The sequence below is a fragment of the Narcine bancroftii genome, chromosome 4 (assembly GCF_036971445.1).
Source record: "Narcine bancroftii isolate sNarBan1 chromosome 4, sNarBan1.hap1, whole genome shotgun sequence".
NCBI classification, from domain to species: Eukaryota; Metazoa; Chordata; class Chondrichthyes; order Torpediniformes; family Narcinidae; genus Narcine; species Narcine bancroftii.
In genome coordinates this window covers 169,034,416-169,052,376 of record NC_091472.1, presented here as the reverse complement: position 1 = coordinate 169,052,376, position 17,961 = coordinate 169,034,416, and the positions used below count along the sequence as shown (strand labels likewise).

General features: G+C 43.3%; 1 protein-coding gene across 1 annotated transcript in view; it reads right to left on the bottom strand.

Annotated features, from left to right (window-relative positions):
- The window catches only part of LOC138761191 (rasGAP-activating-like protein 1), a 325,463-nt gene that overhangs the window by 94,189 nt on the left and 213,313 nt on the right, over positions 1 to 17,961 (bottom strand). Inside the window, exons 13-14 of the mRNA XM_069932922.1 lie at positions 9,619 to 9,731; positions 4,163 to 4,355 (exon numbers count right to left, since the gene is read on the bottom strand). Coding sequence (XP_069789023.1) covers positions 4,163 to 4,355; positions 9,619 to 9,731 — 306 coding nt within the window. The remainder of the gene's footprint in view (positions 1 to 4,162; positions 4,356 to 9,618; positions 9,732 to 17,961) is intronic.

The window sequence follows — 17,961 nt, the reverse complement described above, 5'->3', positions numbered from 1 at the left end:
AAAAGTTGGAGTTCACATAATTCACCGATTTCTAAAAGGATTTTCATTGTTAAGGGGCAGATTATCACTGAGAGCAGCTTCAGATTTGTGCTTTCTCATGGCACATATCAGATCCCTGGAAGGAGCTGCCAATTTCACAAAACACAGAGACTACTGCAGCTGCAAATTATGGGTGAAAGGTTTCTGCCCCCTCCCCCCCCCCACCCCGAACAACATGACATTTTGATCCCTCCACAAAAGTTATCAATCCGCATTTGAACTCAAGTGCGCTTACACACCAGTACTTACTTTTTTTTTAAATCTGGTTAGACAAAATGAATGAATATAACAATACAGAGCAGAATGAGTCCACTTGGCCCATTATCTCTGAAACAATGATCCAACGACTTCCTAGAGATATGCTGACGTTATTTAGCTCTGGCAAGCTCGACTTGTGCAACTCTGACCATTTGCCAGCTTTCCTTTCTCCTCTGCGTGTCGAGTTTCGTTTTGCCGTAATTAAAGGAACGCAACAGTAGCCAGGGACCTGCACTGTAGGCGTTCACACTATGCCATTAATGGGTTTCAGAAACATTTCATTGTGAAAGCAGGAATGCAAAAGATTAGCTTCTCAGCTTTTAAAACTTAGTTCTAATTCCCCAGAGTTTGATAGTTCAGAACACCTACTATTTGGAGTCAGAAACACAATGTTTGTAAAATCTTTTTCTCAGTTGGTGTTGACAGTGAAAGTGGCTTGGTTACTCAATGGGTATTCTGTACATGCTTCAACAATGACTCATTCACAAGTGTCAAACCAAAATAATCATTCTAATTTAATGTTACAAGAGCTTCTTTTCCAAGTATGCCTGGCAATGAAAGACAATCAGAATCTTTATTTCCCAGGGTAAAAATGTCAAGGACTTGAGGGTAGGCTTTTAAGATGAGAGAAGGAATGTTTAAAGGAGATGTGCAGGGCACGTTTTTTTCTTTACACACAGTGGTGGGGGTCTGGCTTGAGCTGTCATGGTTAGTGGTGGGAGCAGATAGGATCATAGCATTTAGAGGCTTTTAGAAAGGCACAAGAAAATGTAGGAAATGGATGGATATGGATAGGAGAGATTTAATTTAATCTGGCATTGCATTTGGCATAGAGATCATGGGTTCAAGGGCCTGTTCTAGGATTCTATACATATCCCAGAAAGACTTTGTTCTGGTTAACTGATAATAACTTTACACATTGTTAGTCTCTTGATCAGAATGAGATCAATGCAACAGAACATTAGTATTTTATCTGACCCAAGTCTGAGTTTGAGACTCCAAATTACATTCCTCCCCAAACCAACCTGTTGTAATTTTTGCCACATTGCTTCTCTCTGCCATCACTTCAACTTCCTCAATCGCAATCTGCCAAAACTCTTCCTCTCAGTTTTGCTACCTCCTGGCTTCCTTTACACCAGCCCCAAAAGAACCATCTTACACACACTTCCTTACTGCATTTCAGGACAGTCCCATTGCTCAATCATTCCCTTAAGCAGAACACTTGGGCGTCTGCTCCATTAAAGGTATGAGGGAAATTCATTACAGTTCTTTCTTAAGCCTTGAGGCCCCAGAGTTACAGTGGAGGCTCTGTTCTACCACTTTTATTGGCTGCATTCACAAGCAATCACATATTTCACAATAAAATCTGTGATGAATGAGAGATTGGAATGTCCAGGACCAAAATATCAGAAGTTTAACAAAACCATTCAGGATGGGGCCATTCCAAGCTCTTACCAGAGTCACATAATGGCTCACAAAGAACTTTGTACATTGGGCTACTTGCATGGTGGAGGGGGGGGGGGGGGGGGGTGGGTGTTTGGAGGCCTGAAAAGGTAAACTCTTTTTGAACGGTTCGCCATTTTCTCCTCTGTATATTTTGATGTTACCTATTGTTTTCTGAAGTTGAATCATCTCCAGGGATGAATGGAAAATACTGTGAGTAACTTACAAAATATCTTTGGACAGTAAAAGATGGAAAAAGGTTTTCCATTGTGGTCTTTAGCTTTTAGCAAGTGGATGGTGCGGTACGTCAGCTCTCCACCAATACATGGTACTGAGTTCAAACAGCTGGGGTCACACTGAGAGAATGGGAGGTCGCAATGCCAGCAGTTGTGGACAGGAGCAAGAGAAAGGAAACTGGCCAAACAAGCCCCTCCTCAGGTACACTCTATCAAAACCTGGTTGGGATAATAACTGAGATGTAGGGATCCTGGGCCTTCTCTGTTGGAGAATGTTGTTTGAGATACAGGGGATCAATAGGATGATTGAAACTTGCTCATAAATTCAGCCAGAACTAACAAGGAGAATCTGTTCACTTCAACAACTTCCAGTTTCCTGAACAATACTGCCTCATCTTTAGCAGGGATATCCAATCACTATACACCTCCATTCTGAAGGCCTCAGAACCCCTTGTTTCTTCCTTGACAACAAACTCAACCAGCCCTCCTCCACTACCACCACCCTCTAGCTGACATAATTTGTTCTCACCACTATTCAAGTCCCAAACAGTTCTTCTAAATGAAGTAATACTTCACTTGTAAATCTGCAGAGGTCTTTTACTGCATCTGGTGCTCTCATTGTTATCTCCTCTACATCACAGAAACTGGATACAGACTGGCCGATCACTTCTATCAGCATCTTAGGTCTGTTTACCACAATAGCACAGATCTTGCAGTGGCAATCCATTTCAATTCACTGCCCCATCCCTGGCCAACATCTCTGTCCGTGGTCACATGCCTACTGAGGCCACCCACAAATTGGAGGAACAGCGCCTCATATTCCATCTGGGCACCCTTCAACTGGATGTCATTAACATTGACATCTCTGGTTTGTGTTACCCCCTTCCTGTCTTCCCTTACCCCATCCCTACTTCTCCTTTCTTCTAGCTCTGTTTACCTCTCTCTCTCTTTCCCTTTACCTCCAGCTCTGCATTCAAACAACCTCCCCTTTCTCACCTTTCTTTTTCAATTATTGTCTATTCACCTGTGCTCCTCCTATCGCTGACCTTTCTTCCCTTCTCCCCAGCCTTTTTATTCAGGTGCCTACCTGTTTTTTGCTCATACCTTGAAGAAGGGCTCAGGCCCGAAACATTGGTTATAGATCTTACCTCCAATGGATGCTGCGAGACCTGCTGAGTTCCTCCAGCATTTTGGATTTTTTTTCCCCCTACAATCACAATGTCTGCACACTTTCATGTTTTACTCTCGTAAGGGGAAGGTTTGCTTTGCATCAAATTAACTCACTGCAATCAGTAATCCAAGTTCATGTTTCAACCAAAGGTTTTTTTTAAATTTTAGATCAAATTAATCAGAAATTATGTCAAGTGATTATAGAATCAACGCCCATGAAAGAATAAGTTTAAGGAATATGCTTAGCAAAGGATAAATGAACTAGGTGAGAAAATACAGTTTCTGCCTGTAAGATGGAGGGAATATAATTGCATTCTTAGACATAATCTTCTCTGTGCCATAATGAGATAGTAACTAACACCACAAGAATTTTAATACACCTTGAGTAAAGGAGACCTTAACACTTCCCAGCTGCCTATAGACACCACAAGGGGACATGTTGTGTAATAACAGCAGCTATGGAAACTACTGTGAAACTTGTAGCGCCTCCTGCAGACCCCTCCCCAAAGGTGTATAAAGATGAAATGTGTGCTCCATATGCTTTTGAGTGGGGTTGAGTGTAGAGAATGAGTTATTAAACTTTTTCTTTTATCACCCCTCACTCCCGCTAGTGTGATCAAGGTTAAATAAAGAAATTTTATTGGTTCTGCTGTTTGCTGCAATTTGTTTTATTACAGCATGGGCTGACTTTCATACACCTGGCTGAAGAAGTGGTATGCCCTTCTGACTGCTCTCCAACTAGGGTCACCTCACCGCCTTATTAACTAACCGTTATTCAGGTGCCTGCCTGCTTTTTGCTCATACCTTGAAGAAGGGCTCAGGCCCGAAACGTTGGCAATAGATCTTAACCTCCAATGGACACTGCGAGGCCTGCTGAATTCCTCCAGCATTTTGGATTTTTTTCCCCCTACAATCACAGTCCCTTTGTTGTTTAATTGTCTGGATCTTTCCCGCTGTTTAATTACCCAGGCTCAGGCTCTCCCTGAATGATTCATCACCCACTTGCTGGCACTCACCTCATTCTCGGCTTCTGGAAATTGCTCTTCCACTCGTTTATGCAGTTGTTTGAAGACTACCCGCATAACAGAAGGACATTGCTCCACTGAACTCACAATGGCATCCATCACATCAGTCAGGTAAGACTTTAACATCTCCTGGCTGCATTCACGCACATTGGCTTCTGAATGACCCCCTTTGAAAGAGATTCTCCTTTCGGATCAATAAAAAGATATTAGTTATTGAAGGTTCCTTCCATATATCCTCCACATGCCTTGTGCTATTTTGCAGTTTCTTGAAAAGATTAAAATTTTTTCATTGAAAAATTGCACTGTGCATGTTCATACATTGTTCAAATAGATCACTGCCCTAAGATTATTCACTCCAATATCTTTAAGTATTCAAATACTACAAATGGAATAAAAAATAAATCTGATTCTAATGTAAAAAAGGAAAATCGCCTTTTTAATAATTTAAACAAGTTGGAATAAGTAAGACAACTGTCTGGGCTATATTAGTGAGATGGAAAGATGATGTCCCTCCTACTCATACTCAATAACTATTTGATGTGATGGCATACCTGATTGGAGGTTACAGAGACAAGGAGGAATATAGGGAACCAGAGGAGCTGACAGAGAAAGGGAGGGGTGTATGGAACCAGAGATTGTTACGGAGACAGGGAGGGGACCAGAGCGGTTTACAGAGAAAGGGAGGGGTGTATGGAACCAGAGATTGTTACGGAGACAGGGAGGGGACCAGAGAGGTTGACAGAGAAAGGGAGGGGTGTATGGAACCAGAGATTGTTACGGAGACAGGGAGGGGACCAGAGGGGTTGACAGAGAAAGAGAGGGGTATACGGAACCAGAAATTGTTACAGAGACAGGGAGGTGTGTAGACGACCAGAGGGGGTTACAAAGAGTGGGAGGAGCGCTTGATGGAGAGGGAGTAAAGTTTTGGCAGGTAAATGCCAGTTACAAAAGGTGTGCGATTGGCTGGAGAAGGTTTGTTCTGGTGGTTCAGCAGCATTGCGTCCTGTGTGTTTTTATCAATAATTTATTGTGAATAGAGTTTTTTTTGGAAATAAATAGCAAACTCACAACACATTTCTTCTCAATGTTTTACCGAAGTATTAATGACATTCACAAGAGAATGGAAATAATCTGAATGGGCTTTGATCCAAAAGTAAGGCTTCCCCTGGAAGTCAAACAGGTCAAGAAGTTATACTGAAGCAGAATATTATCTGCTGCAATTAAAGAAACCATTATCATAGTTGGCCATCCATCCATGAATAACTAGCTGGCCCCAAGCATCTGTCCCAAATTCACCCGAGCCCACTTGCCATGCTACACGCCAATGGAGGGTGGCAGTGACAATGAGGAAATGGGGCAAAAAAGCTCTTTCCAATGACACAAATTCAAACTCATGCTATCATTGTCAAAGGAGAAAGGAGGGTGGCTATCGTGCTATGCCATAAGGTCCACACCATCTTACCCACACAGGCCAATCCAGTGGGGAGTGGGGGCCATTCGAGTGAGGTGTATGGAGTCTCCGGAGTCCTACCCTCAATGATCCAAGATCAGGACAGACCTCACCAGCTCAGCATCTCCATAGTGACTTTGAAGGTAAACGGACATTCCTCTAAATGCCTAATCGATACAGGCTCTACTGAAAGCTTCATAGACTCACGAACTGTGCAGGAATACAACCTAAAGATGAATCCTACCAATTATCGCATATTCCTTGAATCTCATTCACATTCTACACGTATTCAACAACATTGTATAGTACATCTGTCATTTTAAGGGGGGGAGGGGAGTTCTGTAAATTTCGCCAATATATACTTGATTAATTGTGTGATCCGGTGTTGTTGAGCCTGGACTTCCTGTGTCACCTTAAAAGCGTGACCTTGGAGTATTCTGTTCCTCTCCCCCCCTATAACGGTTTGGAACAGAGGGCCCCTAAAATCAGAACCTACATGCAGCCTCTCCACACTGAATATTGACCCCTCCACCTCTCTTCCCGAATCGGTCCTCAGACTAGAAACCAATTGCCACCAAGAGCAGGAGGTACAACACAGCAGACCGAGAGTTCATAAAGTCTGAGATACAACGTCTGCTCGACAAAGATATCATTGAACCTAACACCAGCCCATGGAGAGCGCAAGTGGTAGTGGTAAAAGGGCAAAACAAGTCCAGCCTAGTAATTGATTATGGTCAAACTATTAATTGGTACACACTCCTGGACACATACCCCCGCCTCAAATTTCAGACATGGTGAATGATATTGTGCAGTATTGGGTCTATTTGACCAAGGCTCCATACCATAGCTTTATTTCAATTTCTAAACATTTGCACACAATTTTTTTTTCAATGTTTCTCTAAAATTAAATATTATTTATTTTTATGATTTAAATCTATTTAATCAACCTTTAAATGTCAGGGATACTTATAAATATATATATATATTCACAAGCCCTTGACAGCAAGAAAAGATCCGAGGGCTGTGGCAGGTTCTAGGGGCAGGAATTCAGGGCCTGAGTGTTATCACCAGCTGCCAATTCATTCCGAGGACCATCCATACAGCATTTGAGGCTAATGGTCATCTCTATTAATTCCAGAGGGTCCCTTTCAGTATCACTAATGGGGTTTCTATCTTCCAGAGGCAGATGGACAGAATAGTGGATGAGTATGGGTTGAAGGCTACCTTCCCCTACCTTGATAATGTCACCATCTGTGGCCATTCCTTGGAAGACCATGACACCAACCTCTAGAGATTTCTCCACGTGGCGAAAGCCCCAAACCTCACGTATGACTCTAATAAGTGCGTGTTTAGGACTAAACATCTGGCTATCCTTGGCTACGTGGTGGAGAATGACATAATTGGCTCTGATCCTGATAGGATGCGCCCCCTGTCAGAGCTCACTGTTCCTAGGACCACAACGGCTTTGAGGAGATAGCTAGGGATTTTCTCATATTACACCCAGTGGATCCCTCAATACATTGATATGGTTCGTGCTCTCTGAAAAGCCACTAAAGTCCCCCTCTCAGCTGAAACCCAAATAGCTTTTAACTATCTCCGGACTCACATTGCAAAAGCCACCATGCACGCAATGGACGAGAATGTACCTTTCCAAGTGGAAAGCGATACTTCGGACATAGCCCTGGTCGCGACCCTCAACCAGGCGGGCAGGCTGGTTGCATTTTTTTTTCTTGGATATTACAAGGCCACGAGCTCCGGAACACATTGGTGGAAAAGGAGGCTCAAGCCACTGTAGAAGCTGTAAAGCACTGGAGACACTCCCTGGCTGGTAGGAAATTTACGCTCTTCACTGGCCAGCACTCAGTCGCATTCATGTTTAATAATGTCAAGAGGGGCAAAATCAAAAATGACAAGATTGCTGGGTGGAGGATCGAGCTCTCCACCTACAATTATGACATTGGCTATCAGTCAGGAGTTCTTAATAATCCTCCAGATGCCTTATCCAGAGGAAGCTGTGCCTCTGCACACACTGGCCAACTGCGGTCTCTGTATAATGAGCTCTGCCATCCAGGGGCTAACCACATGGCTCATTTTGTCAAGGCTCAGGGTTGATTTTAAGGGACCTCTCCCCTCCACGAACGGGAAAACTTTCTTCCTCTCTATCACTGACGAGTACTCCCACTTCCCGTTTGCCCTTCCACGTCCAGACACGTCATCAGTCATAAAGGCCCTAGATTCCATTTTCACCTGTTTGAGTATCCCGGCTATACTCATAGCGACCGGGGCTCATCTTTTATGAGTGACGAGCTATGTCAGCCCCTGCTGGCGAGGGGCATCTCATCCAGCAGGACTAATAGCTACAACCCCCAGAGGAATGGGCATGTTGAAAAGGAGAATGCCATGATCTGGAAGGCTGTCAAACTGACCCTGTAGTCAAAAGGCCTTTAAGACTCATGCTGGCAGGAAATCCTTCCTATGGTGCTCCATTCCATCCGGTCGCTACTATGTACTGTGACCAACGCTATTCCCCATGAGCTCCTATTCAATTTCAAATGAAGGTCAGCATCGGGAACTACACTCCCAACCTGGTCCAGTCCTTCTCAGGAAGCATGTGAGGAGAAGCAAGACCGACCCCTGGTGGAAAGGATGAAACTGCTCCACACCAATCCCATGTACGCCTATGTGGAGTACTCGGATGGCAGGGAGGACACCATCTCCATCAGGTACCTGGCACCCACTGGAACAGAGGGTCCATTGCCTCAAGTGCCCTGTGAGCCATGGAGCTCATTCTCACCACCCACAGTCAGGGCCTCAGGGAATTTGGTTCAGGAGGAAGGTGCATTCCCCTCCACCATCGAGCTGCAGACCCAGCCTGCCACTCTTCCCCCACAAGGGAACCAGAAGTCCCAAGGAGTCCAAGGCCCCCCAGTACTAATGCGCACCACCAGGATCTCCAGATCCCTGGACTGCTTAAGTCTGTAAATTTGTAAATAACTACATTTTTCAACTACATACTGCAGGAAGGGGTGCATGCAGTGAACTGGGATTCACTAGAAATGTGTTGTATTGATGGCTGCCCCCCCCCTCCATCTGTTCACAAACAACCTTAGTTTCCCAGCTAAATCCAGAACCCTTTCGAAGACTACTGTGTGACCCTAATAAAAGCTACAGCCTTTTTAGTCTGTGCCAAACCATTTTTCTGCCTAGTCCCACTGGCTTGCACCCAGCCCATAACCCTCCATATCTCTCCCACCCATGTATCTGTCCAAATTCTTCTTAAATATTAAAATTGACCCTGCATTCACCACTTCAGCTGGCAGTTCATTCCACCCTCCCACCCCTCTCTGTATGAAGAAGCTCCCCCTAAACTCTTCCCCTTTCACCCATGTCCTCTAGTTTGTATCTCAACTATCTTCAGTAAAAAAAGCCTACCTACATTTACTCTGTCTATGCCCCTCATAATTTTAAAGACCTCTTTCAAATCTCCCCTCATTCTTCTATGCTCCAGGGAATAAAGTTCCAACTTATTTAACCTTTTCCTGAAGTCTGGGCAACATCCTAGTAAATCTTCTCTGCACTCTTTCAACCTTATTGATATTTTTCCTGTAGTTAGGTGACTAAAACTGCTCCAAGTTTGGCCTCACCAATGTCTTATACATCTTTACAACAACATTCCAAATCCTGTACTCAATCATTTGATATATGGCCAATATGCCAAAAGCATTTTGTTTGTAATACTTTGTTGGTTTTTCTGCAAGCAAATCACTTCCTCCACTTAGGCCCAGTCTCCATAAAGTTCCACTTATCTTACAAACCTGTACCTGAGACGTTGATGCCCAACTTGTAGATTCCAGCATTTTCTGCTTCATTTCCATCACCCATAATCTTGTCCTTTTCTGTGAACTAGCCTTCTCCAAACTCACTTAAAAAATATGATTAAGAACAAAATCAAAGAAAATAAAGAAATGAAAGACACACAGGTATAACTGAGCTGTACCTTATTTTGTTAAGGTCGATCTTACAAGGATCCAGTTCAATATATTTCTTCTCATCAAAAATACGGTTAACAACTTGCTTCAGTACCTCATGTAAATATGGCATTCCCACCAACTGCAAGAAATGAAAGCCATTATTGTGAAATCATTTCATAATGTTTATCGACTTGTTGAAAGGAGAATAAATATCTGATGAAAGGACTTCTGAAATAATTTTATTGCAATAGTGATCTCATTTTCAACAGTTGAGCAGTAACGCCAACCACCAGATCTCCTCTGTTGAACACGTCACATTTTTTTCTTATTTTCGACTGCAGAACTGATAGCCTTAATTATTTGGATGATTAAATGTGACTTCCTGATTCACCATCATATTCATTTTACATTAGTAGCTTTTAAACTCAGTTAGAATAATAACGACTAACACATTTCTTGATAATTAAGATCATAAAAAACATGAAACTTTTGGCCAGATACTAACATCTTACTATGTAACCAAATTAAATGAAAAATAATAGGCTATCTATCCTTAAGAAATAGCTTAAATGTGTAATTTGGATTCATTTTAAGTATCAGTAACTCTTAATCTGCTGTAAATTACAAATTTAAGATCAATTTGAACTTTCTTGATGTAATTGGCGAACTTTGACACACATGACATTTTTATTTTTAATCTGAGGTCAATCTGCAAATCTTTCTCACTTTTATAAGTGGGCAAGACAATTACACACTTTTGATTAAGATATGCATAGGCACACAGGACATCTAATTAATGCACAATTGAATAATGATACAGTAATCAGTTAAATACTTTATCTATTAATAGCTCTTTGACATAGAAAAGCATCCCAATGTACAATGACATAAGCAAATAAAATAAACAACATTATAAACCAAGTGTCAACTTTAGTCAAATGATTTCTCTTTATTTTAAGACCAAAATGAATATAGCCTTAGCATGAGCAAACCTTATTCTATTATCGTTACCAATGAAGCCACCAGTGACCTAAATCAGTCACTCAAACAGCAGCATTGTGGTTTTATAAATTAAAAAGGACTCTAATGACGAATTTTAGGAATTTTTAACATTGTTGGGAAACTCATTGCCATTGTGTTTCCTGAGGACACAACCATGCCATAGGAGAAGAATTCAAGGATTTTACACTCTTCGCTATGGGTACATTCTCATCTGCTGCTACTCCAAAAATATACAGTACTTGGGCAATTCTCCAGATTTGCTCAAGATGGCTGAAATCATTCCAGGAACATAAGATTGAATATTCTTTTTTAAGACATAAACACACAAGCACGCACACACACACAGAACATAATGGAAGGTAATGTGATCACAGTGAAGTATTTTTTCACCTTTCTGAGGTGTTTATGAAGGGCCACATTGTGGACCTTCACTGGCACTTGTGGGAATTATTAATTTTTCATGAAATGCAAGAATGGAGAAAGGCTTTACATCCCACCCAACCCTCACACCCATTGAAATTACTGGAAAATAAATTCAGGTAATTTAAATTGCTGCCCATTTGCAGTCACCCATTTCTCACCATTTTTCTCCCAGTGGGCATCCCCCTGAAAAACAAGGACACTGTTGAGGGAGATGGCCTACTGGCTACAAGCCAATGGCAATCAGGTCTCTGGCACAGAGGCTAAGAAAGGAAGGAGGAAAAAAAAGCAGGCTGTATTGATAGAGGATTCCATAGTTAGGAAGAAAGATGAGAGGTTCTGTGGAGGAGATCGTGAATCCTGGATCGTATATTGTCTCCCTGGTGCCAGGGTCTGGGATATCTCAGATCAAGTTCACGACATTCTTGATGGGAGGGTGATCAGCCAGGTGTTGTGGTCCATGTAGGGACCAGTGGCACAGGTAGGAAGCTGAAGAGGTCCTGCAAGGTGAGTTCAGGGAATAAGGCACTAGGTTGAAGAAGAGGATCTTCAGGGTAGTGATCTCAGGACTGCTTCCCGTGCCACATACTGGAGAAGTTAAAAATAGGAGGAGAAGGCAGCTTTACACGTGGCTGAGGACATAGTGTAGTTGGGAGGGCTTTGGGTTTCTAGATCACTGGGTTCCATTCCAGGGAAGGTGGGATTTGTACTGATGGGATAGATTGCATTTGGACTGGAAAGGGATTAATGCCCTTGTGGGTAGGTTTGTTTATCTAGCCCTAATGGATTTTAAATAGATTTGCATGGGGAGGGGAACCAGAATATTAGAGCAGTTAGTGAGAAAGAGGAGGATAAAGGTCATGCAAGGCCTGCATATACAGACAGAATTCAAAGGTTTGTACATGATAGAAATTTTCTCAGGAGTATTTATTTTAATGCAGAATATTAGAGCAGTTAGTGAGAAAGAGGAGGATAAAGGTCATGCAAGGCCTGCATATACAGACAGAATTCAAAGGTTTGTACATGATAGAAATTTTCTCAGGAGTATTTATTTTAATGCAAGGAGTATTGTGAGAAAGGCTGACAAGCTTAGGGCGTAGATTGACATGGGGGATTATGGTATTATTGGTATTAGTGAGACTTGATTACAGGAGGGGCAGGACTGGTAGCTTAGTATTCTGGGGTTCCCTTGTTTCAGACATGATAAAGGGGGAGGGATGAAAGGCGAGGAATGGCATTGCTAGTCAAGGAAAATATCTCATCTATGAGAAGTCAGGATAGCCAGGAGGGTTTGCTACAGAGGCCATATGGGTGGAGTTGAGAAACGGGAAAGGTGTGACCAAACTGAGAGGTTTGTATTATAGACCGCCCAATAGTCAGAGAGAATTGGAGGAGAGATAGCAGACCAATGTAAGAAACAAAAAGTTGTGATAGTAGATTTTAAATTTCCACGTATTGACTGGGACTCCCTTACTGTAAAAGGGCTGGATGGGTTGGAGTTTGTAAAATGTGTTCAGGAAATTTTTCTAAATCAATATATAGAGGTACCAATGAGAGAGGATGCAATACTTGATCTCCTATTAAGGAACCAGACAGGTCAGCTGACAGAAGTATGTGTAGGTGAACATTTTGGGTCCAGTGACCATAATGTAATTGTTTCAAATTATTTATGGAAAAGGATAAGTCTGGTCCTCATGTTGGGATTCGAAATTGGAGGAAGGCAAATTTTGTGGAAATGAGAAAGAATCTAGGAAGAGTGGATTGAGATATGTTGTTTTCAGGCAAAGAGTGTTCAGTAAGTGGAGCCCATCAAAGGCAAAATTTGAGAGTGCAGAGTTTGCATGTTCCTGTTCGGATTAAAGGCAAAGTTAATAGGCTCAGGGAACCTTAGTTTTCATGGGATATTAATGATCTGGTTAAGAAGAAGAGGAATGTGTAGAGCAGATATAGGCATCAAGGAGCAAATGAGGTACTAGAAGAGTAAGAAACTGTAAGAAAATACTCAAGAAGGAATCAGTAAGGCAAAAGGAAGACATGAGTTTGCATTGGCAGATAATGTGAAGGCAAACCCAAAAGGCTTTCTTCAAGTATATTAAGTGTAAAAGGATAGTAAGGGTCAAAATTGGTCCCCTAGAGGATCAAAGTGGTCAACTATGTGTGGATCTTAAAGATTTTTTTTTTGCATCAGTATTTGCTCAGGAAGCTGGTACAAGAAAGGAAGGGAAACAGGCAGTAGTGACATGAAACATATGGAGATTAAGGAGGAGGAGGTGCTTGCTCCCTTACAGCGAATAAAAGTAGATAAATCCCCCAGGCTGGATATAATATTCCCTTGGAACTTGAGGGGGACTAGTGTTGAAATTGCAGGGGGGCCCTGGCAGATATATTAGCCACAGAGTTGAACAATTTTTCAAAAAGAGACTCCAAAAATAAACCAGGTAATTATATCTTGGTGAGTCTGATGTCAGTAGTGGGTAAATTATTGAAAGGAGTTCTGAGAAATAAGATATATAGGCATTTTGAAAGCCATGGGCTGATTAAGGACAGTCAACTCGTGTGATAGGCCGAGTTTAATGAATCTTGTAGAATTTTTTGAGCAGGTAGATGAAGGAAAGGGTATGGATTGTCTACATGGATTTTAATACCACACGGGAGGTTAGTTCAGAAGGTTCAGACACCAGGTATCGATGGGGAGATTGCAAACTTGATTTGAAATTGGCTGAATGGGAGAAGCCAGAGAGATAGTGGATGATTGCTTCTCAGACTGGAGGCCTGTGACTAGTGGTGTGCCTCAGGGATCTGTGTTGAGACCATTGTTGTTTGTGGACAGTGAGGAGGATTTTCAAAGCTTGCAGAGGGATCTGCACCAATTGGGAGAATGGACCAAATAAATGATAGATGGAGTTTAATGCAGACAAGTATGAGGACATGCATTTTGGAAAAGCAAACCAAGGTAGGACATACGCAGTAAATGATACGGCACTGAGGAGTGTGGAGGAGCAAAGAGATCTGGGAATATAGATACGTTGTTCCCTGAAGGTGGTGTCACAGGTGGACAGGATTATAAAGAAAACTTTTAGTATTGAGTATAGGAGTTGGGATGTTATGTTGAAGTTGTTTAAGACATTGGTGAAGCCAAATTTGGAATATTTTGTGCATTTCTGGTTGCTGAACTACAGGAAGGATATCAATAAGATTGAAAGAGTGGAGAGGAGATTTACTAGGATGTTGCCAGGTCTACAGGAGTTGAGTTAAAGGGAAAGATTAAACAGGTTAGGACTTTATTCTTTGGAGCGAAGAAAAATGAGGGGAGATGTGATAGAGGTTTACATGGTGATGAGAAGCATAGACAGAGTGGATGCGAGTAGGCTCTTTCCACTTAGACTGGGGGAGATAAATATGAGGGGTCATAGCTTTATGCCCACCTCCTCCCTATAACTCCACCACCTGGAATTCCCCAATAAAGGTGATTACGCCCGAGTCCCTCCATCAGTATGAATCCTGGAATTGTGCCAGCAACAGGTACTAAAAACCTGTCATCTAGTAACTCCAGTCTTTTGGTGTTATTGATAGTGCATCAATTTTATTACCATAAAGTTTTTTACTGCAATGGATAAGTTGCTGTGGCTGGACAAGCTAGACATTGATCCACAGTTACACGAAGCCCCAGACCGATTCAAGCTCTGGCTCCTCTGCACACCTCTGCTCACTTCAGGGGTTACGACGACAAGAAGCTATGCCTTCTACGATCACAGGTAGGCCACTGTGCCTACACAATAATCAGGGGCCACACAACTTGTTCTTGCAATGGAGGGAGTGCAGAGGCGATTCACCAGGCTGATGCCTGGAATGGCAGGAATGACTTGTGAGGAAAGATTGCGCAAATTGGGATTGTTCTCCCTGGAGTTTAGAAGATTGAGAGGGGATCTCATAGAGACCTATAAAATTCTGGCAGGACTGGACAGAATGGATGCAGATGGGATGTTTCCAATGATGGGAAAATCCAGAACCCGGGGCCATGGTTTGAGGATAATAGGCAAACCATTTAGGACCGAGATGAGGAGGAATTTCTTGACCCAGAGGGTGGTGAATCTATGGAATTCATTGCCACAGAGGGCAGTAGAGGCAGGTTCATTAAATATATTTAAGAGGGAATTAGATATATTTCTTCAGTATAAGGGTATTAAAGGTTACGGAGAGAAGGCGGGGACGGGGTACTGAACTTTAAGATCAGCCATGATCTCGTTGAATGACGGAGCAGGCTCGAAGGGTCGAATGACCTACTCCTGCTCCTATCTTCTATGTTTCTATGTTTCTATGTAACTTATGAGGAGGCCATGAACAAGCTCCAAAACCAGTACAGGCCCAGGACAAATGCGGTCTATGCCAGACATCTACTGGCCACTCGCAAGCAACAACCTGGTGAGCTCCTCAAGGAATACTTTTGGGTCCTGTGCGAACTTGTGTGGCTACAGGACGCTACTGCTGAGGTTTACACAAATTAGCTCATTTAGGATGGATCTGATTAGACTATACCCACAGCAGCTGCTGGAACTGGATGAACTGGCGTTCCACAGAGCCTTCGAGGTTTCCAAAACGTTGGATTATAGCTCTCCAGAACAGACTCGTTTTCCTCCGACAACGTGACCGGCTCATGTGGAATGCGAGCACCACCATCTTGGGACGCGGGGTCGCAGGCCACCTCCACACGGGGGCACCCCAACTCCATTGCCACCACCGCAGCTGCTGAGCACCCAAAGTGCCATTTCTGCAGCCAAATGAAGCATCCTCAGAAGTGCTGCCCAACCAAGGAAGCAGTGTGGGCTCAGGATGCGGGAAGAAGGGTTACTATGCCAAAATCTATAATCCAGACCCTCCCCTCTCCCTAGCAGCACTGTGTATTTGCCAATCTCCTGTTTGCCAATCTCCCCCCATCACTACCAAGAGCAGGCGATACTGAACTGGGGACACGGCATTCATTAGGTCAGGGATGCATCAGCTTCTGGCTGAGGGGTTCATTGAACTGAGAAAATTTCCTCCAAGTGGCCAAGGCATTCAACCTCTTTGATAATAAAAACAAATGTGTTCTGCACATCCTCGGATGTGTCGTGGAACACGACGTCCTGACCCCAACTACATGAACCCCCTGATGGAGCTCCCACTCCCTCACAGTCAAATGGCCCTGAAGAGGTACCTAGGCTTCTTGTTATACTATGCCCAGTGGGTCGCCAATCACGCTGTCAAGGTTCGGCCCCTGGTGTAGCCCACCTCCTTCCCCCTGTCAGGGGAAGCTCGGGCAGCCTTCACCCACATCAAAGGCGACATCGCCAAGACCACGATGCATGCATTCCAGTTGGAGAGCAATGCCTCTGACTTTGCCCTAGCCGCCACCCTTAACCAAGTGGGCAGACCCATGGCATTTTTCTCCTGCACCCTCCATAGCCCTGAACTCCAGCATTCCTCTATTGAGAAAGAGGCCCAGGCAATCACTGAGGCAGTGTAACACTAGAGGCACTATCTGGCTGGCAAATAATTTACCCTGTTGAATGACCAACATGCAGTCATTTTATGTTTAATAATTAAGCAACAGAAATCAAATCAAAAATGATTAAGATTCTGAGGTGGAGAATAGAACACTCTACCTATAACTATGACATCTTTTACCAGCCTGGGAAGCTTAACGAACCTTCAGATGCCCTATCCCATCCACCACTTTGCAGTTTGATTGACTCCAAGCACTCCATGATAACCTCTGTCAACCCGGAGTCACCAGCCGTTTTTCACTTCATCAAAGCTACATACCATCCCTATTCCAATGATGAAGTCAGGGCGCCGACCAGAAACGGCCAGATCTGCACTGAGTGCAAGCCACGCTCCTACAAGCCCGACAAGTCACACATACCCCTTTGAATGCCTGAGCATGAATTTCAAGGGTCCCCTGCCCTCCTTCAACTGAAACCTGTACTTACTCAACATCGGTGATGAATACTCCCGATTACCCTTTGCCATCCCCTTCCTGGACATGACCAGCATCTTTACCCTATTCGGGTACCAGAGCTACATCCACAGTGATGGGGGGTCCTCCTTCATGAGCAATGAGCTGCATCAGTACCTTTTGCCGCGAGGCATAGCCACCGAGGGAAAAGCAATATTTGGAAGGCAGACCTCCTAGCCTTGAAATCAAGAGGCCTACTGGCCTCCCATTATCAGGAGGTCCTCCCTGAGGTGGTCCATATGATTAGATCCCTCCTGTGTACAGCCACTAACAACACACCACATGAACAAATGTTTTCCTTCCCCAGGAAGTCCACATTGGGGATGATGTTAGCAACCTGGTTGACGTCATCAAGACCAGTCCTGCTCTGGAGGCATATGAGTGGCAATAAGACCAACCCCATAAGAAAGTCCACCTACTCCACACCAAACCCCAATGATAAAAGTGACCTGCTAAGTGGACGAGTGGACTTAGCGTAATGAGTAAGTAGCCACTGAAGCCTTTTATTACCCATGTGTGCTCACACTTGCAAACACGAGAACCAGATCGATTTCTTTTGTCAGAAAAATACACTAGTGCTTTAGTTTTGATAGATACTTGCAGATTTCTGTAGAGAATGGAGTACTGATTGATAACCCACGACATCTGCACATTTTCCAGTACCAACACTGATGGAAATGAAAGGGATTGGAGAAGAAATTGGAAATGTTTCAGTTCCAGTAATGGGAATTATGAAATAGCAACTGAGGTAGACAAGAAGCCAGATAACATTAGAGTAGCTACTTTGTTATCTCTCATGGGGAAAGAGTGCTACAGAGTTTACACTCCGCTAGATGCAACAAGTGAAGAACAAAGGAAAGTGCAGAAATACTCAAGAAATTGAAGGAACATTTTGAACCTGCTACGATTGGCATATTTGAGTGGTACACATTTAACACTCGTGATCAGCATA